The 23,926-nt window shown below is 38.5% G+C and overlaps 1 protein-coding gene across 4 annotated transcripts; it reads right to left on the bottom strand.

Moving 5' to 3' along the window:
* Window positions 1-286: 286 nt before the first annotated feature.
* Window positions 287-21,457, bottom strand: spinb (spindlin b). 4 transcript variants are annotated; one of them, XM_026930912.3, is made up of 7 exons: window positions 21,204-21,457; window positions 18,816-18,926; window positions 17,390-17,466; window positions 17,071-17,119; window positions 16,668-16,927; window positions 12,096-12,329; window positions 287-878 (listed from the first exon to the last, which is right to left on the bottom strand). In XM_026930912.3, the coding sequence occupies exons 3-7, from the start codon at window positions 17,427-17,429 to the stop codon at window positions 691-693; spliced, it is 771 nt and encodes a 256-aa protein (XP_026786713.1). In that variant the 5' UTR covers window positions 17,430-17,466; window positions 18,816-18,926; window positions 21,204-21,457; the 3' UTR covers window positions 287-690. The 4 variants fall into 4 exon arrangements, with proteins under 4 accessions (XP_026786713.1, XP_026786699.1, XP_026786705.1 ...); XM_026930898.3 differs by having other exon boundaries at window positions 17,071-17,122; window positions 21,204-21,456; XM_026930904.3 differs by lacking the exon at window positions 18,816-18,926.
* Window positions 21,458-23,926: the final 2,469 nt, after the last annotated feature.

Below are 23,926 nucleotides of genomic sequence, written 5' to 3'. Positions count from 1 at the left end.
ACTGTACAGTAGACAAAAGCTAGCCTAACATTTAAGGCCCAGAATAAAAATATATTTCCATTATATCAGGGGAATTCATTGTGTAAATATGCTTAATGATCTGAAAATCAAACACCAGAAAAGACATGCATAAAAACCCTTTTAATTAATTTAATTTAATTTGTTTTATTTAATTAATGATCTTTTTTTTGGTTCATACGTGTCATTTTAAAACATTCAGAATAATGGAATATATCACCACAATATTATTATGCCACAAAGAGGTCCAATGAATATTCATGCCATATTTGATTTTTTTATTCCTTTAATAGAAAACAATTCAGCACATATGGTTGCTTTATGCCTTGCATAAAGGCAACAACATACTTAGTGTAAGGGCACAAAAAGACAGAATGAGTCACCATAGCAGCAACATACTTAAGCAAATGAAAAACTAACAAAATAAACATCAACAACCAATCAAGTTGCTGATGGCTGCACGTCCACAAGGGAGCAAGCAAGACACCAGCCAATGTCACAAATAATTAATAGGAAAACGACTTCATGACATTAATGGCAGCCTCACAACAGCAAAACTTTTATACAGCCAAATTAAGCATTAACTGAAAAGGTTTCCTATGCAAAACATTCAGAGAAACAGCATTAAAAAGCAAGAAATGTTCACTGTATCATAGTGCCAAATGTCTAAACTCAAACCATGTCATAAACATAGATGTGATAGTCATCATCAAATTTAATAAAGTAGACGGATGGCTTAGCCTGAACCTGATGAATAATTGTGCCGGTCTTCTGTGTGCCATTCTCACTCGCATATTCCACTTGCTTTCCAACAAGACTTTCAAAAGCTTCACCAGCCTCTTTCACTTCAGTGAGGTCTTCTGTAAAGAGGTAGACATGCATTTTCATATGATGAGCATTGTTTTATCAGAAATATAGTTGCATTCTAAGATGAGATCGAAGTGTAGACTTTCAGCTTTATTTTAAGACGTGCCACAAAAATATGGCATTTACCATTTAGGAATTATAGGCATTTTCAACAAAGTACCTCCATTTTCAGGGGCTCAAAGGTATTTGGACAAAGTGAAATAATTGTAAATATAACTATAATTTTATACTTGGATGAAAATCCTTTGCAGTCACTGACTGCCTGAAGTCTGGAGCCCATGTTCTCAAAACTCGAATTCTGAATTTCCTCCCTGGAGATGCTTTGCCAGGCCTTCACTGCAGCCACCTTCAGTTGCTGCTTGTTTGTGGGTCTTTCTGCCTTCAGTCGTGTCTTCAGTCTTGTCTTCAGTAAGTGAAAAGCATGCTCTGTTGGGTTGAGATCAGGCGACTGACTTGGCCATTGAAGAATATTCCATTTCTTTGCCTTCAAAAAGTCTTGAGTTGCTTTCGCGGTATGTTTAGGGTCATTATCCACCTGCACTGTGAAGCAGCGTCCTATCAGTTTTGTAGCATTTGGCTGAATGTGAGCAGAGAGTATAGCCCTATACACCCCAGAATTCATCTTGCTACTTCTATCAGCAGTCACATCATCAATAAACACCAGTGATCCCGTTCCATTGGCAGCCATACATGCCCAAGCCATAACACTTCCTCCACCATGTTTGACACATGATGTGGTATACTCTGGATCATGAGCTGTTCCTTTCTTTCACCATACTTTTCTCTTCCCATCATTCAGTTACAAGTTAAGCTTGGTTTCATCAGTCCAAAGAATCTTATTCCAGAACATGGGAGGCTTTTTTTTAGATGTTTCTGGCAAAGTCTAATCTGGCTTTCCTGTTCTTGAATGTGATTTGCACCTTGTTGTAAACCCTCTGTATTTACATTCATGAAGGCGTCTCTTGATTGTAGATTTTGACAATGATACGCCTACCTTCTGAAGGGTTGTGAAGGGGTTTTTCTTCACCTCCTTCAAGGAAAGGATTCTGTGATCATCCACTTTAGTTGTCTTCTGTGGTCTTCCAGGCCTTTTGATGTTGTTGAGCTCACCGGTGCTTTCTTTCTTTTTAAGAATGTACCCAACTGTTCATTTGGCCGCACCTAAGGTTTTTAAGATATCAACTCCAGACCTTTTATCTGCTTCATTTGTGTTGAAGTAACGAGGGAATGGACCGCAACTGGTCAATTCAGCCGGTTTCTGCCTCGTGAGGATTTGGGTGTTCAAAGCAACGCTGCCAACCCTATGTGGACTTTGAGGAAGACAACAACCTACATGACTATAAATAAATACAGAAAGGACATTGTTCATATCACACTCTCCAGTGTCACCCAAATGAGGATGGGTTCCCTTTTGAGTCTGGTTCCTCTCAAGGTTTCTTCCTCATATCATCTAAGGGAGTTTTTCCTTGCCACAGTCGCCTCAGTCGCCTCAGGCTTGCTCACTAGGGATAATTCTGTCTAAGATCTAGGACTGTTTGCATGTTTTTGTTTCTGTTTGCATGCTTTTTGTTTCTTATGTTCTGTAAAGCTGCTTTGAGACAATGTTCACTGATAAAAGCACTATACAAATAAAATTGAATTGAATTGAACTGAATTGAATTAACTTCTTGATCAGTCAATTGTCCAAATACCTTTGAGCCCCTAAAAATGGAAATACTTTGCTTAAAATGGCTGTAATTCCTAAATAGTAAATGCCATATTTTTGTGGAACCTTTTAAATAAAGCTGAAAGTCTGCACTTTCGATCACATCTTGATTGTTTTATTTCCAATCCATTGTGGTGGTGTATAAAGGCAAAATCACAAAAACTCTGTCGTTGTCCAAATACTTCCGGACCTGACTGTACATATGTATATTTTATGTATATTTTGTATATATATATATATATATATATATATATATATATATATATATAAAATTGTGCCGGTCTTCTGTGTGCCATTCTCATTCACATATTCCACTTGCTTTCCAACAAGACTTTCAAAAGCTTCACCAGCCTCTTTCACTTCAGTGAGGTCTTCTGTAAAGAGGTAGACATGCATTTTCATATGATGAGCATTGTTTTATCAGAAATATAGTTGCATTCTAAGATGAGATCGAAGTGTAGACTTTCAGGTTTATTTTAAGACGTTCCACAAAAATATGGCATTTACCATTTAGGAATTATAGGCATTTTCAACAAAGTACCTCCATTTTCAGGGGCTCAAAGGTATTTGGACAAAGTGAAATAATTGTAAATATAACTATAATTTTATACTTGGATGAAAATCATCATCTTGATTGTGTTATTTCCAATCCATTGTGGCAAAATCACAAAAACTCTGTCACTGTCCAAATACTTCCGGACCTGACTGTACATATATATGTACATATATATATATATATATATATATATATATATATATATATATATATATATATATATATATATATATATATATATATACACATACACACACACACTTATATACACATATATACACATACATATATATTAATCGCACTAAATTAACACGTTACATCGACAGCCCTTATATATAATTTTAATTTAGTGTGATTAATTGTGAAAAAAATAATGTGTTAAAACGCATTTAATGCACCCTGCCCCAGACCTGTACATCATCTTACATTGCATTCAGTTGCTTAGTGACGAGCATGATGCAGAGGGATTCTGCTTGGACAACCAAATTCTGCTTGGCCCCCTGGAAATTTTAACTTCAAAACAAATTCAGATGGAACCATTGATAAGACCAAAGTCTTTTGCACTATCTGCAATAAAGCAATTCTACCTTGAAATACCACCTGAACTTAAAGTATGCGAGAACAGGCAGCACTTTATTAGTAAGTCTATATCGGAAAAACTAACAAATGCGATAGCTAAATGGACTGCTGTGAACTGTAGGCCTGTTATTATGGTGGAAGACAAGGTGTTGATGTAAGCATTTTGAATTGTGTCCTCCGATACAACCTACAAACCACTGTCAAGAAGTACGGTAGTTTAAAAAATAAATTAGCTGAATGACACCGAAAAAGATCAAAAGAGGACATATTAGCTCAAGCTAAATATGTTGCCCTGACCGGAGATCACTGGACCTTGGTCAGTAATCACAACTATCTAGGTGTTACTACACACTTCATTGACCGTGACTGGAAACTTAAGTCCTTCGCGTTAACAGTACTGAAGCCAGTCACACGGCACTATTCTGATGCATGTGCCGAACAGTTCCTAACGGTGGCTGAGGACTGGGGCATTCAAGATAAGGTGACCACCATCGGAACAGACAGCGCTCAAAACATGGTTGTTGCAGCGAGAAAACTTCCATTTGATCACATGCCCTGTGTCACAAACATATTGTAGAGGACCATCACTGTTTGCCTCTCAGACAGTGGGTGCATTGACAAAGTGTCGCAAAATTGTAGGATGTTCTAAGCACAGCACTGCTAATACAGAGGATCTACATCAGCAGCAAACAGCACTTGGACAACAGACATTACAGGGTACAGGATGTTTCAACAAGGTGGAACTCATCGCTAACAATGATCACCCGTCTCTTACGGAACCAAGAGGCTGTTAAGGCTACTTTAGTCCAACAGAAACTGACCGCAGCTTAGTGAGACAAACTGCACACACTGCAGATCCTTCTTGAACCATGCAGGTAAGCCCGCCACACACCCACCCCTTCAATTACATTAGTGTCACATGTCCTATTTTTTATTGTTTCATTGTTTGTTTGTTGATTCAGTTTTATTTGTACAGTTTTACACAATATACTTTTGATTTCAAAGTAGCTTCACAGAAAATCATACCTTAATTTCTTAAAGCCAAAGGTGCCTGTGGCAAGAAAAAAAGTCTTTAAAAACTCCATAAAATGTTTAAAAACTGTACAAAATGTAAAGCATTTTGAAACCCTCTTTATAAATTGATGCTACTGTAAATAAATAAGCTTGCCTTGCCTAAATTAAATGTACTGGTGTCAGTTTAATACAAGAGAGAACTTTATTTCTTGTTCATATTTAATTTATCTTCCACTGCGGGTATGTGACTGAACTGTTTGGGGGTGAGGCTTATGTCTCATGCTCTGTGGTGCTGCCTGCACTTAGCCATCTTTACCATATAATGAACGTCTCTGATGAGGATCTAGCCTATGTGGTAAGGTTCAAGACTGCCTTCAAGAAAGACCTTGCTGAACAGCAAGCTGACATGAACAAAGAATGGCTGAAGCTGGCTTCAGCTCTTGACTCACGTTTTAAAGATTTGAAGTGCCTACCAAGAGGAGAGAGAGAAGAGGTGTGGACAAGCCTTGAGAAGATGCTAGAAGAAGCAGGACCCATCACAGATACTCCACACTCCTGTGAAGATCATGGGCCAACAAAGAAGAGGAAAATCTTCCCGCTGGGTTCAGACTCAATCAGAGGAGGAAATTTGGCTTAGCAACATCACTATAAAGCTGAGCTCTACAGTAGTGGTCAACTCACAAAGGGGCCCATGTCTTGAATGTCTTCCTTAGCTCGCAAATATCTGACCACCCTTGCAACCTTTATATCATGCAAAAGACTATTCTCACTGGCAGGCAACATTGTTCAAAAGAATAGGGCAGCTTTACACTCAGAAAATAACTTAGTTTGTCTTGGCAACTGGTTGAATGAGAAGTAAGAAGAAGAGGAAGAAGAGGTCATTCTACCTGTGTTTCTGTTATGACCATTGTAGCCTAAGGTACAGGCTTAAAACATTTCTTTCTAAAGCTACTTTTTGTAATGTCTATCCAATGCTTTTCTCATCTAACACAATAATGACTTTAAATGATCTTGCGATTAATTCAATTAATCGGCACATCATGTAATTAACTTGATTAAAAATCTTAATCGATTGACAGCCCTAATATAAATTTTATATATATAAATATAAATATAAATATAAATATATATTACACTATATATATTTTAATGACATCCCATTCTTAATCCGTAGGGTTTAATTATGGAGTTGGCCCACCCTTTGCAGTTATAACAGCTTCAACTCTTCTGGGAAGGCTTTCAACAAGTTTTAGGAGTGTGTTTATGGGAATTTTTGACCATTCTTCTAGAAGCACATTTGTGAGGTCAGGCACTGATGTTGGTCGAGAAGGCCTGGCTCGCAGTCTCCGCTCTAATTCATCCCAAAGGTGTTCTATCGGGTTGAGGTCAGGACTCTGTGCAGGCCAGTCAAGTTCCTCCACACCAAACTTGCCCATTCATGTCTTTATGGACCTTGCTTTGTGCACTGGTGCGCAGTCATGTTGGAACAGGAAGGGGCCCGCTCCAAACTGTTCCCACAAAGTTGGGAGCATGAAATTGTCCAAAATGTCTTGGTATGCTGAAGCATTAAGAGTTCCTTTCACTGGAACTAAGGGGCCAAGCCCAACCCCTGAAAAACAACCCCACACCATAGTCCCCCCTCCACCAAACTTTACACCTGGCACAATGCAGTCAGGCAAGTACCGTTCTCCTGGCAACCGCCAAACTCAGACTCGTCCATCGTATTGCCAGACAGAGAAGCGTGATTCGTCACTCCAGAGAACACGTCTCCACTGCTCTAGAGTCCAGTGGCGGCGTGCTTTACACCGCTGCATCCAACGCTTTGCATTGCACTTGGTGATGTAAGGCTTGGACGCAGCTGGCGGCCACGGAGGTGATATCCCATGCAGAATTAATAAATATACTAATTTCAACTCATTGCTGGAAGAATAGTTGATTAGTCTTTGCAATATTAAGCTTGAAAAATGGGAGAAGATTGCAGCATTAGAGGTGCGTATCCAGACTCTAGAGAGGGTGGGTGAAAACTTTTTGAATTTGAAGATCAGGGTAAATTTAACTTATTTTGTCTTCTGGGAAACATGTAACTATCTTCTGTAGCCTCTGAAGGGCAGTACTAAATGAAAAAATATGATATTTAGGCAAAATAAGAAAAATGTACACATCTCCATTCTGTTCAAAAGTTTTCACCCCCCGGCTCTTAATGCATGGTTTTTCCTTCTGGAGCATCAGTGAGCGTTTGAACCTTCTGTAATAGTTGCATATGAGTCCCTCAGTTGTCCTCAGTGTGAAAAGATGGATCTCAATATCATACAGTCATTGCTGGAAAGGGTTCAAATACGCAAAAATGGTGGAAAACCAAAGAATTTGTGGGACCTGAAGGATTTTTCTGAAGAACAGCAGGCAGTTTGACTGTTCAGGACAAACAAGGGACTCATGAACAACTATCAGTAAACAAAAAAACACAGCCGTGGATCATTCAGGTAACAACACAGTATTAAGAATCAAGGGGATGTAAACTTTTGAACGGGGTCATTTTTATAAATTCAACTATTATTTTCTCTTGTGGACTATATGTAAACATCTTTCATGTGAAATATCTTATTCAGGTCAGCACTAAATAAACAATAACATGCATTTTGTATGATCCCTCTTGTTTTGGTAAAATAATTAACATTATGCAGATTCTGAAAGGGGGATGTAAACTTTTGACCTCAACTGTATATTTTATATATATATATATATATATATATATATATATATATATATATGTGTGTGTGTATATGAATACATTCTGTCCAGTTGTTCATTCATATATATGTATAGAGGACATTGTTCATGAGTCCCTTGTTTGTCCTGAACAGTTAAACTGCCTGCTGTTCTTCAGAAAAATCCTTCAGGTCCCACAAATTCTTTGGTTTTCCAGCATTTTTGTGTATTTGAACCCTTTCCAACAATGACTATATGATTTTGAGATCCATATTTTCACACTGAGGACAACTGAGGGACTCATATGCAGCTATTACAGAAGGTTCAAATGCTCACTGATGCTCCAGAAGGAAAACTTTTGAACAGAATGGAGATGTGTACATTTTTCTTATTTTGCCTAAATATCATATTTTTTCATTTAGTACTGCCCTTCAGAGGCTACAGAAGATAGTTACATGTTTCCCAGTCGTCACTCAGGTTCCACTATATTGAGACTGTGTCTGTTCCCCAAGCTAAACAAAAATGTAGAAATACTCAGTAGGTTTGTTTTAGTAACCTAATTAACATAAAATTAGATCATACTGAATACACAGCCAGCACATTTGATCTGAAGCTAGGACTGCAAAATATTAGATCTCTTACATCTAAAGCACTTATTGTTCATGAAACTATTACTGATCAGGAATTTAATGTACTGTGTTCAACAGAAACAGGGATTAAACCAAATGAGTATGTAGCATTAAATGAAACTAGTCCTCCTGGATAGAGTTATATACATCAGCCTAGTCTAACTGGCAGAGGAGGAGGTGTCGCAGTTATTTATAAAAAAATAGTCTAGGCGTCACACAAAACCCTAGTCATAATTTCAACACACCGGAAGTTCTTTATACTAACATAACATGCGTAGCTACAAAAATAAGTCTACACAGTTGATTCCACTAATTATTATTTACAGACTCCCAGAGCCATATTCTGAATTCCTTTGCCGATTTCATCTCTAACCTGGTTGTTTCTTTAGACAAATCCTTAATTGTTGGAGACTTTAACATTCATTTTAATAACCTGGAAGACCCTCTGAGAACAGTGGTTGTGTCCATTCTAGATTCGGTAGGGGTTAATCAGAATGTAATAGGACCCACTTATAATGGTGGTCACACTCTTGATATAATACTAACATTCGGATTAAATATAAGAAATACAGTCACATTTCCGCAGTCTGAAGAATGATCTCAGATCATTATCTCATCTCATTTAAAATGTGTCTTAATCATAATATATGCACCTTGCCATGCTACCGTGTCAAACACACATTCACATCAGCTACTGCACAGAGTTTTATCAATAATTTCCCAGAGTTGGCAACCATGACTGGATCACCATCTGATCCTGAAGAATCGATGAGGCAACAGAATGCTTAGAGTCAATGTTCCGCTACACGCTAGATAAGGTAACTCCTCTTAAAAGAAAAATAGAGAGAAAAAGCTACCACCCTGGTATTACAGACCACTCAAAAATTAGAACGTAAATGGCGTCAAACTAAATTGGTGGTATTTCAAACAGCATGGAAGGAGAGCCTCCTGAGCTACAGAAAAGCTCTTTGTGCTTCTAGATCAATGTATCTCTAATTGAAGATAACAAAAATAATCCTAGATTCTTATTTAATACTGTAGCAAAATTAACTAGGAATAAGACCACAACAGAAACATACACACAATCATTACATAGCAGTGATGACTTCATTAATTTTTTCAGTGGCAAAATTGAAAATATCAGGCAAAAAATTCTGATTATTAATTTAAAACCAAACAGTTTTATAACTAACCTTGTAGATGATAATATAACAATATCAGATCAATGATTAGAATGTTTTACTCCCCTTTGAGAGACTGAACTAATTTCCTCATCAAAATCAACTTGTATACTGGATCCCTTACTTACATGTTTCTTCAAACAGATCATTCCAGAAGCAACTGAACCTCTTCTAAAAAATAATCAATTCTTCCCTTAGCACTGGCTATGTACCTAAATCTTTTAAACTAGCAGTAATCAAACCCCTGCTTTAAAAAAAACCTGACCTCAACCGAGGCCAATATCAAACCTCCCCTTTATCTCCAAGAGCCTAGAAAAGGTTGTAGCACAGGAGTTATGCTCATACCTACATAGGAATAACATTCATGAAATATCATCAGAGCACAGAGACAGCACTGGTTAAAGTGGTAAATGACCTACTACTCTGATCAGGGTTGTGTCTCCTTGCTTGTGTGGCTTGACCTTAGTGTAGCTTTTGATACCATTGATCACGCTATTCTCCCTGATAGACTAGAAAATGTTGTTGGCATTAAGGAACGGCCCTCTCCTGGCTCAGGTCTTATTTGGCTAATCGTCATCAGTTTGTAGATGTAAATGGTGACTTCTCTATGCATACTAATGTAAAGTTTGGTGTTATGCAAGGTTCTGTTTTAGGCCCACTGCTCTTTTCTTTATATATGGGCAAAATCTGGGCAAAATTATTTGTAATCATGGTATTAGCTTCCACTGTTATGCTGATGACACACAGTTGTATGTTTCAGCAAAGCCAGATGACAGACACCACCTTAATAAAGTTGAGGAATGTGTAAAGGACATTAGACACTGGATGCTTATTAACTTCCTTTTACTTAATTCTGACAAGACAGAAGTACTTGTACTAGGACCACATGCAGCTAGAAATAAGCTTTCTGATTACATAGTAACTCTGGATGGTCTTTCTGTTTCATCATGTGCAGCAGTAAAGCACCTTGGGGTGATGCACCTTGACTCAATGATGCAGAAAAATTAGTTCATGCTTTTGTTACCTCTAGGTTGGATTATCATAATGCCTTACTGTCTGGATGTTCAGTAGGTGCATAGACAAGCTCCAGTTGGTCCAGAATGCAGCAATGGGAGTCCTTACTAGAACCAGAAGATATGACCACATCACCCCTATCTTATCCACACTGCATTGGCTCCCAATCAAATTTCCCACTGATTATAAAATACTACTATTGACCTATAAAGCACTGAATGGTCTCAAGCCACAGTACAGTGCAGGCTATTTGTTGGTACCTCAAATAGTGAAGGCTACAGCAGGGGGTACAAAGCCCTTACAAAGCCCTTACAAAGCCCCACTGTTATGGAACAACCTTCCAATTAGTATTCAGGACTCAGACACAGTCTCATTGTTTAAGTCTAGGCTGAAAACATATTTGTTTAGTCAAGCCTTTTGGGAATAGTTTTTTTCTTAGGTAAAGGAGCACACCTGGTGGGTTCACAGGCACAGAGTGTTGTGGTGAACTGGGATGTTTGGATGCTGTCGCCCCCCCCTCTGTCACACGTTCAGTGAGACAGTGGTGCATGTAAATTCACGGGGCAGATAAAAAGGTCTGCACTTGATGAAGAGGTACTCGATATCAGCAGAACAGTGGGACTTAGTAATAACAGCATTGGTGCACCAAGTTCTGTTTATGTAGATGCAAGCACCCCCACCTTAGCTTTCACCAGAGTCCACAGCAGTTCTGTTAGCTCTGAAGATGTAGTGGCCCTCTAGTTCAATTGCGTTGGTTCAAATGCATTTTTTGAGTAATCCGGAGCCGTATTTCATCAATCTTATTAGCCAGAGACCGTACCTTGGCAAGGAAGATGCTCGGGATGACGCGGTGACGGGCACTTCCTGTCTGATTGGTTGGCTCACTTGAGTCAGGGGACCAGGAGTATCTCTGATGGTAGCAGATCGAAGTTGAATGCCATATCCGCTGCGATATTTGTGCAGCGAAATTTGATGTCCTGTGGATTTTGTCGGCTGTATAAAGTGATCGCAAGATTGTGACGAACAAACTTAATATAACTAGAAAAAATTTAGCTAATTTGCAAAACCTGAAGAGACACTGAGCCTCATGTTGTGTACGCGCCACCATCTTTTTTCATCATTTTTGTTAGGGCTGCACAAAAAATCTTATAAAAATCTGAACATTTCTCAATGTAATCCACTTTAAGAGCAGCATAATTTCTGCATCATTTGCACACAAGCAAACATTTCAGAGGGTCATTATTCCACGTTATTTGACCAGTGACCATAGATGTTGTACCATGTGAGCACACATATGCACCAGAAGCAAGAAAAAGAGGAGAACCAGTGGAAAGTTAAGCTGTGAGTGAGTTTTAAAATGACGCAAATGTTCAAGTATAATGAGAAGGAACAACTTTGTCCTAAGAAATGTTTAATATTATGTATTTCAAGTGAACAAGTGCCAATATCAGTACAGACTAGCTGTTGTCTTACTGATATAGCAGCAGAAGCAAATAAGCCTGCTAGAGGGTATGGTTTAGGCCTCTTACTTACACAGTTTTTGAAAGCATATGTTTAATCATTAGATTTTGCTGGTGTGGGTTCATGCCAGTTTCCTCCCTTTTAGCAATGATGCATACTTAAGCTACATAAGCAACTGCTCCCCTTTGTAGATAAGCTTCCACCTGCTAAACATGAGTCAGCAACAATTTTAGGTGCTTTGCATATGAGAAAAAAACAGTTCATTAGTTTACTTTAAATACAGGTTGATTTATTCTTTGCTAAGTCATTAATAAATTACACCACTGTCTGCTTTACATGAGTACCACACAGCAACAATCACTCACCTGACTCTGGGAGAATTTGAAGGTCACCTTCTTTATAGTCCTCAAGAAGTTGGTACATGTAAAGAACAGGGTCCTTCTCATAAGTAATGAAAAACCATGTGGGCATGATGGGAGTTCTGGCAAGCACCAGCCCTTTCCAGCCATTCTTTGATCCATCGTCCATCTCAAACTGGTGCTCCACAGCTCGACCCAACATCTGCTCAGCTAGACGAGCATCACTTATTCGATATGGAGCTAGAATACCGGATAATACAGCTGTTAATACACCACAGTAATCATGGTACCAAGATCCTTTTTTTATTAAGAGTCCAAAAGACAATGTGAAACATGGGTGGCCAATATGACAACTATTATGATATACAATATATAACACCATTTAGATTTGAACTTGTGAAAAAAAACTCAGTTCAATGATTTTTTTTTTTAAAAATGATACTTTGACAGATATGTATATACAGTCAGGTCCATAAGTATTTGGAGAGTGACACAATTTGTGACATAATTTGCCTCTGTACACCACCACAATGGATATGAAACAAAGCAATCAAGGTGTGATTGAAGTGTACACTTTCAGCTTTAATTCAAGAGGTCAACAAAAATATTACTTTAACTGTTTAGGGATTACAGCCATTTTTACAGAGTCCCTCCTTTTTCACAGGTTCAAAAATAAAACCAGCAATCATTTACATTTACGGCATTTGGCAGACGCCCTTATCCAGAGCGACTTACGAAAGTGCTTTGAAGTCTATCAAAAATACATTCTGATACTGGCTCGCTAGGTTACAAACTAGGAATACCATCAGTCCAAAATCTCTGTCTCTGTTGGGGAGGTAATAGACAAGTGCTCAGACAATACAAATTTTTTTTTTTTTTAAGTGCTAATTTAAGTACTTTAGGAAGATGTAAGTCTTTAGACGTTGTCTGAAGACTGCCAGTGACTAGGGGAAGTTCATTCCACCACCTTGGTGCCAGAACAGAGAAGAGTCTCGATGCATGCCTTCTTTCTACCCTGACAGAACTTAGGAAGGTTGAAAACCTGTCATGGAACTGCATTCTGGATCAGAGGACGAATGGTGCTCAGAGGCAGACCTGCCAGGAGAGAGTTGCAGTAGTCCAGTCTTGAAATGACAAGGGACTGAACAAGCACCTGTGTGGCCTGTGTGGAAAGAAATGGACAAATTCTTCTGATGTTATAAAGGAGAAATCGACATGAGCATGTGAGACGAAAAGGACATTAGCAAAATCGACATTAGCAATGTGAGAGGAAAAGGACAGTTGATTGTCCATGGTTACCCCAAGCTTGCTTGCAGTAACCGAAGGCGAGATCAGAGAGTTGTCTAGGGAGATTGCAAGATCCTGAGATGGGGATAAATCACCTGGGATGAACAGCAGTTCAGTTTTGCTGGGATTAAGTTTCAGCTGATGAGCTATCATCCATGATAAGATGTCTGCCAAACATGCTGATATCCGAGCAGAAACATGAGTGTCTGTGGGAGGGAAGGAGAGGATAAGTTGAGTGTCATCCGCATATCAATGGTACGAAAACCCATGTGAGGATATGACCGCACCAAGAGATCGAGTATAGAGGGAGAACAGGAGAGGACCAAGTACTGAGCCTTGTTGGACACCAGTGGAGAGACTGCGGGGAGCAGATTTGGATCCCCTCCATGTCACCTGATATGACCGACCTTCCAGGTGGAACACAAACCATTGCCATGCTGCACCACGAATTCCTAGGTTCATGAGGGTGGACAAGAGAGCCTTGTGGTTCACTGTGTCAAACACTGCTGAAAGGTCAAGGAGGATGAGGATTTCTCAGTGATGGCCAAAAGGACAGTCTCTGTGGAGTGTGCCGGTTTGAAGCCAGACTGGTTGGGATCTTGGAGGTTGTTCTGTGAGAGATAGAGAGACAGTTGATTTTAGACAGTTCCTTGAAGGGTTTTAGAAAGAAAAGAGAGAAGTGATACTGGTCAGTAGTTGAATGAGGTTGGTACATGACAAGATGTTATGGAGCCATTGATGATAGTGGTGATGAAGGGGAGGAGGTCTTGAGAGATGGTCTGGAGCATTGTGGAAGGGATTGGATCCAATGAGCAGGTGGTAGGATTGCAGGATAAGATGATTTGCAGGATCTCTTCTGTTGCTAGTTTAGAAAAATGCGCCAGCGAATGAGAAGGAGAATCCTCAGTGTGTAGTGTAGGAGATGGGGTAGAGGTGAATGTCTGGCAGATTTTTTTCAATCTTCTCATCATAAAACATGGCAAAATCATCAGCAGTCAGGCAGGATGGAGCCGGAGGAGCCAGTGGGTTGAGTAGGGAAGAAAAGATGTTGTGGAGCTTGCAAGAATCTTGTGCAGAGGTTTCCAGCTTTTCCTTGTAGAAGGCAGTCTTAGCAGAAGTCACTTCAGATGAGAATTTGGACCGGAGAGCACGGTAAGAGGCAAGATCTGTCTTCAACTTTCTCGCTGCTGTTCTTAATTCTCTCCGATTGCTGCGTAACACATCCAAAAGCCAAGGAGCAGGGCAGGAAATCTTCCTGGGTTTAGAAGATAGAGGGCAGAGGATGTCCATGGATGAGGAAAGTGAGGAGAGGAAAGTGTCTGTGGCTAGCTCCAATGGTAGGAAGGAAAAGGAGTCAGGGTCAGGAAGGGATGATAGGGTGCAGGAAGCTATCGAGGAAGGGGAGATAGAGTGGAGGTTTCTACAAGTGGGAGAGAAGCATTGATGGATGGTTTTAGGCAGGATAGGGAGGGTGATGGTGAAGGATACCAAGAGATGATCGAAGATGTGGAGTGGGTTAGCACTGACCAGAGGACTGGAGTTTGTCGGCGGGGAGGTTGAAGTCTCCGAGGACAGTAAGTGGGGTGCTGTCAGTAGGGAAAAGACTGAGGAGCATTTCCATTTCTTCAAGGAAGGCAAAGGATGAGATGTTGAGATGAGACAGGGAGAGCGGTGTGAAGCATCATCTCCAAGACAACAGCAAACCTGTACCACCACCCCTGCCAGCTTCTCGTGGAGTGTGTGAGAAAGTATAAGCAGAGAATAAGGCAGCTGGTGTAGCTGAGTTCTGTGGAGAGATCCACATAAATATTAGTCTGAAGTCTAGAACCCATGGACATCACCAAATGAAATGCATGCTTAGTTGGGTTGAGGTCAGGTAACTGATTTAAGAACATTCCATTTCTTTGCCTTAAGAAGGTCTTAGGTTGCTTCTGCGGTACATTTTAGGTCATTATCCATCCGTACTGTGAAGCGCTGTCCTATTAGTTTTGTAGCATTTAACTGACACAGAGCAGAAAGTATAGCTCTATACACTACAGAATTCATCCTGCTACTTCTATGAACACTCACATCATCAATAAACACCAGTGACCAAGTTCCATTGGCAGCAATACATGCCCATGCCATAACACTGCCACATGTTTGAGAGATGCTGTGATATACTTTGGATCATGAGTACTTCCTTTCCTTTTCGATACTCTTCTCTTCCCATCATTCTGGTAATCTAAGTTAATCTTGCTTCAGAACTGGTCAGGCTTTTTTTTTTTTTTTCAAGCAAAGTCTAATCTGGCCTTTCTGTTCTTGAGTGATACCAGTGGTTTGCATCTTGAGGTAAACCCTCTGTATTTACATTCATGAAGGTGTCTCTTGATTGTAGACTTTGACAATGATATGCCTACCTCCTCAAGAGTGTTCTAGACTTGGCGAGATGTTGTGGAGAGGTTTTTCTTCAACGAGGAAAGAATTCTGCGATCATCCACTTTAGTTGTCTTCTGTGGTCTTCCAAGCCTTTTGGTGTTGCTGAGCTCGCCAGTGCATTCCTTCTTTTTAAGAATGTACCAAATTGTTGAATTAGTCACTCCTAAAGTTTCTGCTATCTCTCTGTTAGGTCTGTTTTGTATTTTCAGCCTAATGATGGCCTCCTTCACTTGTGTCGACACCTCTTTGGACCTCATATTAAGAGTTCCCATGAACAGCTACCAAATGCAAATTCAACACTTGGAATCAACTCCAGACCTATAATTCCTTAATTTGTCATAAAATAACAAGGAAACAGGCCACATCTGGCCATAAAACTGCTTATCAATCAGTTATCCAATTATTTTTGAGCCTGTGAAAATGGAGGGACTCTGCAAAAATGGCTGTAATTCCTAAATGATTAATACAGTATTTCTGTTAAACCCCTTGAATTAAAGCTGAAAGTCTACATTTCAATCACATCTTGATTATTTCATTTCAAATCCATTGTAGTGGTGTACAGAGGCAAAATTACAAAAATTGTGTCACTGTCCAAATATTTTTGGACCTGATGTACATGCAATATGTACATAATTAATCATTTAACATGAAAAGGGAGGGCATTAAAAACGTATGTATTTTAAAAACATAAAAGTATATTAAAATACACAATTAGTATATCAACATTCCACTGGACATTCCACTACTCATTGAGGGGTGTCAGTATTTCTGAATGTCTAAAAGTACTTGATTGTACCTTGACCTACTACTGCAAAACATAAAATGACCTGAATGAACAGGCCTTCATATTTCTTTAAAAATACAAATACATACCAATTTTATCAGTGAAGATCTCAAGACCTTGAACCCTGTCATCTCTGAGAATCTCCAGGCCATATACACAATCAAAGCCATCATACTTAATAAGGTAGAGGGAAGGGTTTACTGGAATCTGGTCTAGTACTGTCCCAGTCCAGTGTGATATTGGACTGTAACAATCCTCCTTCCACTTGTGCTTTATCCTGCAGCCAACAATGTTTCGTACAGGTGGAACTATTGACCTGCTTAACCCCACATAATGCCTGTGCTTATGCCTAGTTAAACAGAGAGACACAGGTCATCAATTGTTATAGCCATTGTCACATCAAATATAATGTGTCATCTTATTTCTCTTCTTAGTTTCTGGTCACAAGGGCTTTCCAAGTAGGTCATTCATACGCTCTTAATAGCCACTCACTTGTGTGAACCTTTTTTCTTCATTGTCGTCCTGCTCACACATACACCATCTGCTGTAATGGCATATTAAGAATTACTGATGATGATATATCGCAGCCACAAGACACAGTGGGGTCCAAAAGTCTGAGACTAGTGAAAGTGCTTCTATTTTGCATTCTTTTCTAATATAATCCCACAGTTTCAATGTGGTCTCAGACGTTTTTCTATATCTATTTCATCTAGGTATAAAAAAGTAATGTATATCACAGTAATTTAAAATTCTTTTACCCTTATTTATTTTTTATTATTAATGATCTACTCAGATCACATCAATTACTCACCTCCTCTGGAGTGGTGTGGACCTGAAGTTGTCCCAAACATTTACTCAGAGATGCCAAGCCAAATTCTTTCTCGTGGGCTGTTTGGGGGGAGAAAAGGACACTTTCTCAGAGTATATAACCCTTTAAAAAGTGATTTATTTACTCTCTTACAAAGCCTCTTACAACAAGGGTCAACTCGGTTAGTGTAGGCCAAAGTGATTTTATTTCTAGAGCACTATTGCTGTGTTAAGGAACTATTTTTAACAACAACAAAAAGGTTCCAGTGGTTATCCTGAGGACAAAGTGAATAGGCTAATTTACACAATTTCTACCACAAATGCACATCTGCGTCTGACATTAGCTTCTTTAGATTTACACTGGAGTCTATTGCAGCCAACACCTAATCAATGTCTCATTCAAAAGCTTTTCAGTAAACACAGGGATGGGCAATATGATCATTAGATCTGTTTTTACAGACAGATTGCAAGTACCATGATACTAAACACATTTTCGCAGTTGTGCTGAAAATGATCAGACACAGCACCCCACTGTGTTTATGACCCAGCTTTTACTCTGTTTGCTAGTCCCACCTGCACCCTGACAGACACACAAGAAAAGCCGCAATAGCCATGAGCAGGCAGTCCCTTGGTTTACATTTCCTCCTTGGTTTGCTTGGTAACAAATTCAACATCAGTTACATGCACCTGCTGTATTTTACAAAACAGACACAGTGCAAAATATAGTTGTTTGCAAAATATGCAAAGGCAAAGACTGGCACGTCGAGAAAACACAACAACATGTTTAACCACCCAGAAAGCACCCCAAAGTGTATATACCAAAACGCAGTGAAAACAGGGAGCTCATGTGAACAGCACCATAGCCAGAAACAGCACTGAAGTAAACAAATGCTTTTGGAAAAGGTACTACTCATGAGAAAAAAAAAAAAAACACTGGAAAGACACTGATGCCGTAAGACTTTACATGGCCAAGTATATAAAACACATTAAACAGTCAAAAACAATTGTTTTAAGTGACTTCTACAAGTAGTTGATCCTCTTTATGACTTAGCATTTGAATATTTTTCTAACACTGCCCTTCCACAGCTGTACACAAAATTCCAAAAGTGCAATCAAAACACAAAACAATTAAACACAAAAGAACACATTTTTATATAAAATATAAATAAATAAAATATAAAATAAATAAATAAAATATACAAATGTGTTTTCCTGTGTTTCATTGTTTTGGGTTTTAAACCAACACTTCTAATGTATTTAGTATTTAAACATATTTAAATACTCCCTTGCATTACCTTTACATTTATTGCACTTTTAAATACTGAAGGCATTAGTAGAGATGATGCACTTTATATTTGAGAAGGGACAGAGGGCCTGAACAAGTAATTTTTCAGGAGGCGTTACCATCCTTATAAGTTTCTTATACTTACTAATTGGCTCATTGTTTCTTCAGTCCTACTGTGGCGATTTTTGAAAGTGTTGAAAGTGTTCATATCGCACACAAACAATGAATATGTAGAAGATCAGTTTGTTATTTTTATCTGTAAAAAAAAAAAATATTTTATTGGCGTTCAAAACATCTCTGTATTAATTATTTATGCATTTTGTCCTTTCCACTCTCTAAAATATAATGTCCAACCCGCCCACCAGAGTCACTTCATGGCATCATGTCCAACACAGCAGCAATGTTGGTTGAACTTTAAGAAAAAAAAAAAATATATATATATATATATATATATATATATATATATATAGTTATGAACTGGTTAAGCTGTACAGTTGTACAGTGGGTTAAGGCAATGAGTTCAACTATAATAGTAATGCTTTTCACCAATTTCATTCCATCAGAATCACAGATCCATGAGTCTCCAAGGATTAAGCCCAGTTAGCTAGACTTACTACTACGAGATTTTTAGAAAGACACACACAACTGAATAAACTGAAAGACACTGAATGGTTTGCACCAAAATGGATCAGATAAACAGATTTTAACCAAGGATTTGCTTACCTAAGTTTAATTTGTGTTGCACTGCTTAATTATAACTATGGCTCAACAAATTAACTCAGTTTGATTAATACCTTGATTAATTCTGACTGTCCACAATTATGGATTCGCCAGTCTAAATAAGTAAACATTGTTACTCTACAGACTAATTATTACCAAAACCACATTAGCTGATCACTAAAATTTAAATGTTTTAAAGTATGGAATATTTTAATCAATCAAAGCATAATCCAATCATGTTTAATCAAAGTATAAGATGTGAAACAGTATCAATGAATTATTGTATTAAAGAAACAAGTTGCTTTGCTCACGCCACCATTAAAATGAAGTCAGAGAGGGAAACGCAGGATGTGGAAATAATGGTGGCGCGAGACCAAGGTATGGCTTAATGAAAAAAGGGGAAAACCCCATCTGATGAGATAAGTGTTTTAAAACTGTATAAAAGGATGAACTGAGACTGAGTCCATCGGTTGCTCTGCAGACCAGCTCAGCTTTGTTGTTTGAATAATAAAGTCTACTTTTTGGCATCAAGACCCCAAGACTCTGAGAACTTTTTATCTTTTGCTGAAGAAATTCTACCACAAAAGTAAAGAACTATCAGGATTAAACCCAGAATAAACTGCAAAAATAAAACCCAGATTAACTGTTATTTAAAAGCAGTTATTATAGAAGAATTTTCTTGACCACTGTATGATTTGAGTATGATTATTATGTAATCCATCAGGTCCAATCAAAAGTTAAAATAATCAAACTAATAAGAAATGTTTTAAATCCATCAAAGGCCTAAGAATGACTTTGAAATGCATTTTAATCATGAAGAGTGTGACTTTATGTTAAATCAGTATTTAAGCATATGATTATGTTGGAGTGTTAGATAATAAGATAATTAGAAAATAATCTTATAGAATAAAAGAGAATATTCATGTATGTGAATCAAGAAACCTAAGCCAAACTGATGTGACTCTAGCTTCCGTAAAATCACTAAGCACACATTCCTCATTCATAAATTGTACCTTTTCAGTCCAGGCTGGCTCTGTCATTTCTCAAGCATGAACATACCCTCTGTACCTTTCAAAGTACATTAGGTTTGTATCTTTTTCACCAGTTTGCCCTTTGTGATTTCTTAAAAGTGTATTGTTAAAATCTATGAAGAATGCTAATCAGTAAAAAAATAATTTAAAAAAAAGTAATAATAAAAAATAAAATAAACTGACTGAGCTTGCGCCACAATTAAAGAGAAGATAGACAAATAATGAAATAATTGTGGCAAGAGGTCAGGGGCGTGATTAAGAGAAAAAAATGTGAAAACTTCACCTAATGAGATCAGTGTTTTTAGAATTGTATAAAAGCATGAGCCACGACTGTGTACATCAGATGATCTGCAGACATCTCAGCTTTGTTGTTGTTGTTGTTTTTTTTTTTTTATTTGAAAAGTTATTTCTTTTAGCTTGGACTGAGAAGATTTTCCAAAACATTATTTACATTTTTAAATACGGTTTACAACGTGGTGCATCTAGAGGAAATAGATAAACTTGGATTTAATCCAGATTAAAGCTAAATGTTGGAACAACCTAGCTACTGCGCCTCCAACTTTTCTTTCAAAAAGAAGGAGTGTAATGCAGCGTGTAGCTAGTCTGTGCAGTCTGTGATGGCCAAACAATGTTTTCACTATATTTATCCTTATGTTAGACTACATGCACCTGCAACAGATAAACTTACATAAGTTACCCGCATGCATAACAGTTTACATGCCTGTGTTTGCTGCTGTGTGTTGTCCGCGTGCACAAATGAGTGTGAATGAAACTTTACTTACAGATATTGCGCAGCCGGTAAATGGCTCTTTAAAGCGTTGACCTCCACCTTATGGTTTTCGCTCCTTTTCCATCTTAATGAAATGCAGCATTTGAGTTGCTATTATAGCCGTGTGGAAACAAATGTTATGCAGACAATGTTGAATTTGCGCGTACACAAACTCAAGAAAAGCGGCTTCCCCAGCGTGTGATCACGCGCATGCGCGTGAATGACCTGCTCTGTCCCTCTAGACCAGGGCTGTCCAAGGCCCAATCCCATTTCTACCCCTTAGCCCTTCCCCTTTCCCCGTTTCTCGCGTTCACGTCAAGGGGTAGGGGTGTGTTGATTCTCCTTTGGTTGGAGGGGGGAGGAGGAAGGGGAAGGGGAAGAGGAAGGGCCAGATAGCCCTTCAAACGAGGATTTTTCGGGACCACACTTCAAACGAAAGGGGTATGAATTATCTCAGCGTAAACCGGCTACAGCGGCAACATGGCTGCCCGAGCGAACAAAAAGACCCACAAATGTAAGCATTATTGACGTTAATAAAGATTTTAATGAACATAAATCATTTGTTTTGTTACATTCAGTCGTGTGTTCATATATACGGTGATGTTATTCAAAGAATAACTAGAAATCCCTAAACTTTTTTCTCAAATATTGCCAATGCGAGAGAGAGAATTAGATGACGTATGATGAAGTGTAACGGTATAGTAGTGGTGTCCCAATTCTTAGGGGAATATTTTCACCCCTACCTCTTGACACTCTGTTTCAAGGGACAAGGGGAAGGGGTAGGGGTAGGGGTAGGGGTAGGGGTATAAAATAGAATTGGGATTGGGCCCAAACTCTATTCAAAGGGGGCCAGAATAGACCTCATCAAAATACGCTAGGGCCGGATACAGTACCGTGCAGAAGTCTTAGGCACATGCAAAGAAATGCTGTAGAGCAAAGATGCCTTCAAACATAATGAAATTAAATGTTTCTACATTAAAAATACTACAAAGAGCAGTAAACAGTAATAAATGAAACAAAGTCAGTATGTACTGTGATGACCCTTTGTTTAAAAAACAAACAAAAAAAATATTGTCTCAGGTACAGTGTGTGCAGTTGTTTATGGAAATGAGCTGTAAGTGTTACTGAGCATCTTGCAGAAGCAGCCACAGTTCTTCTGGAGACTTTGACTGTCACACTCGCTTCTTGTTTTTGCAGCAAAACCCAGCAGCCATTTAGGAAGCCTAATAGATAACAATGTCATAATGAATTCATTATTAAATGCTGCATTCAGAAAAGCCTCTGACAGAAAAAAACAATTTTTCTAACAGGGAGGTCGGCCCCAAGTTACCTCATGGGATGTGTTCTAGATAACTAATATATTATGTATTAGTTATTGCAGTAATGAATTAACTATAAATCCATGAAACTGACTACAAATAATAAAAAGCATATTAATATAATATAATATAATATAATATAATATAATATAAGCATGATCTAAATGACCAACACACTTTGGTGGTGCAGTGGGTAGCAGCGCTGCCTCACAGCTGAACGAGTCTCTGGTTTGAGCCTGAGCTCGAGCTACTGTGTGAGGGGTTTTAGATGTTCTCTCTGTGCTGGCATGTTATCAGGTTCTCCTGTTTCCTCTCACTGTCCAGAATCATGCAGGTAGTTGGATTGGCTACTCTAAATGTGAATATGTGTGTATGTATGGTGCCCTGTGGTGGACTGACATTCCATCCAGGATGTATACCTGCTCATGTTTAGTGTTCCTGTGTCACTAAATTAATGAATGTATGAAAGTTTAAAATGCAGAAGTCATGAAGCATATAAACTTATATTTTTCCTCATGTTAATAAATGTTTTTCCATTTATTTTTAAACCAGTTATCTGTTTTAAACCAATATTTTGTTCTACCAAATCAATCAGTGTTGAAACTGATATTTTCAGTGAATTACTGTATTATTCAATGTCAAGTAAATATTTAAAACCATATTTCACTTATATGCCATATTGTTTGCCTTTGCTTCAGGCATTGCATTGGGAAAAAAATTGCATATAATTTTCCTATGCACTGACTGAAGCAAAGGCTCGATTAATCCAAAACTATTACCTATAGGTAGGTTATGAAAACAATTTTAGTCTATTTCTCATGTATCTACTTATCTCTTACAAAAAAATACCATCAAACTACAACAAATTATTGAAAGCAAGGTTTACTTCAGATTGGATTGGACAGACAGTACTAAGGCATTATACAAGGAAAGCCAGAGCAGGCTCTTCTTCCCTAAGAAACCTAAATGTGTGCAGATTACTGGGGCTGTTCTGTTAGTCGATTGTGGTCAGCGTTCTTTTCTGTGGTGTAGCCTGCTTGGGGAGCAGCATCATTACAGAAGACGTCAAACACCTCAATAAGCTGTTCAGAAAGGCCAACTCCATCACAGGACTCATTGAAAACAATTACAGAGAAGAGAATGGTAGCAAAACTGGAGATCATTATGAACAGTTCTGCCCATCTTCTCCTTGGCGCTTTGTTCAAAGAAGTGCTACTGGGAGCTGCCATCAGGCTCCACCCATCTCCCAGGCATCTCCTCCCACTGAGATGCACCTCCAGCTTCTCAGAACTACTGAACAACCGGAAAGAATTTACTCATATACACCCACATACAATACATACTTAGGATCAGCACCCATTGTGGTGGTTTTGTGAAGGTGTGCTGCTGTTATTCTGTACCATGTTGTAGTATTGCA

This window comes from Pangasianodon hypophthalmus, chromosome 8 (genome assembly GCF_027358585.1).
Source record: "Pangasianodon hypophthalmus isolate fPanHyp1 chromosome 8, fPanHyp1.pri, whole genome shotgun sequence".
Lineage (NCBI taxonomy): Eukaryota > Metazoa > Chordata > Actinopteri > Siluriformes > Pangasiidae > Pangasianodon > Pangasianodon hypophthalmus.
The sequence above is the reverse complement of the archived record's forward strand: the minus strand, read 5'-3'. Positions and strand labels throughout refer to the sequence as shown.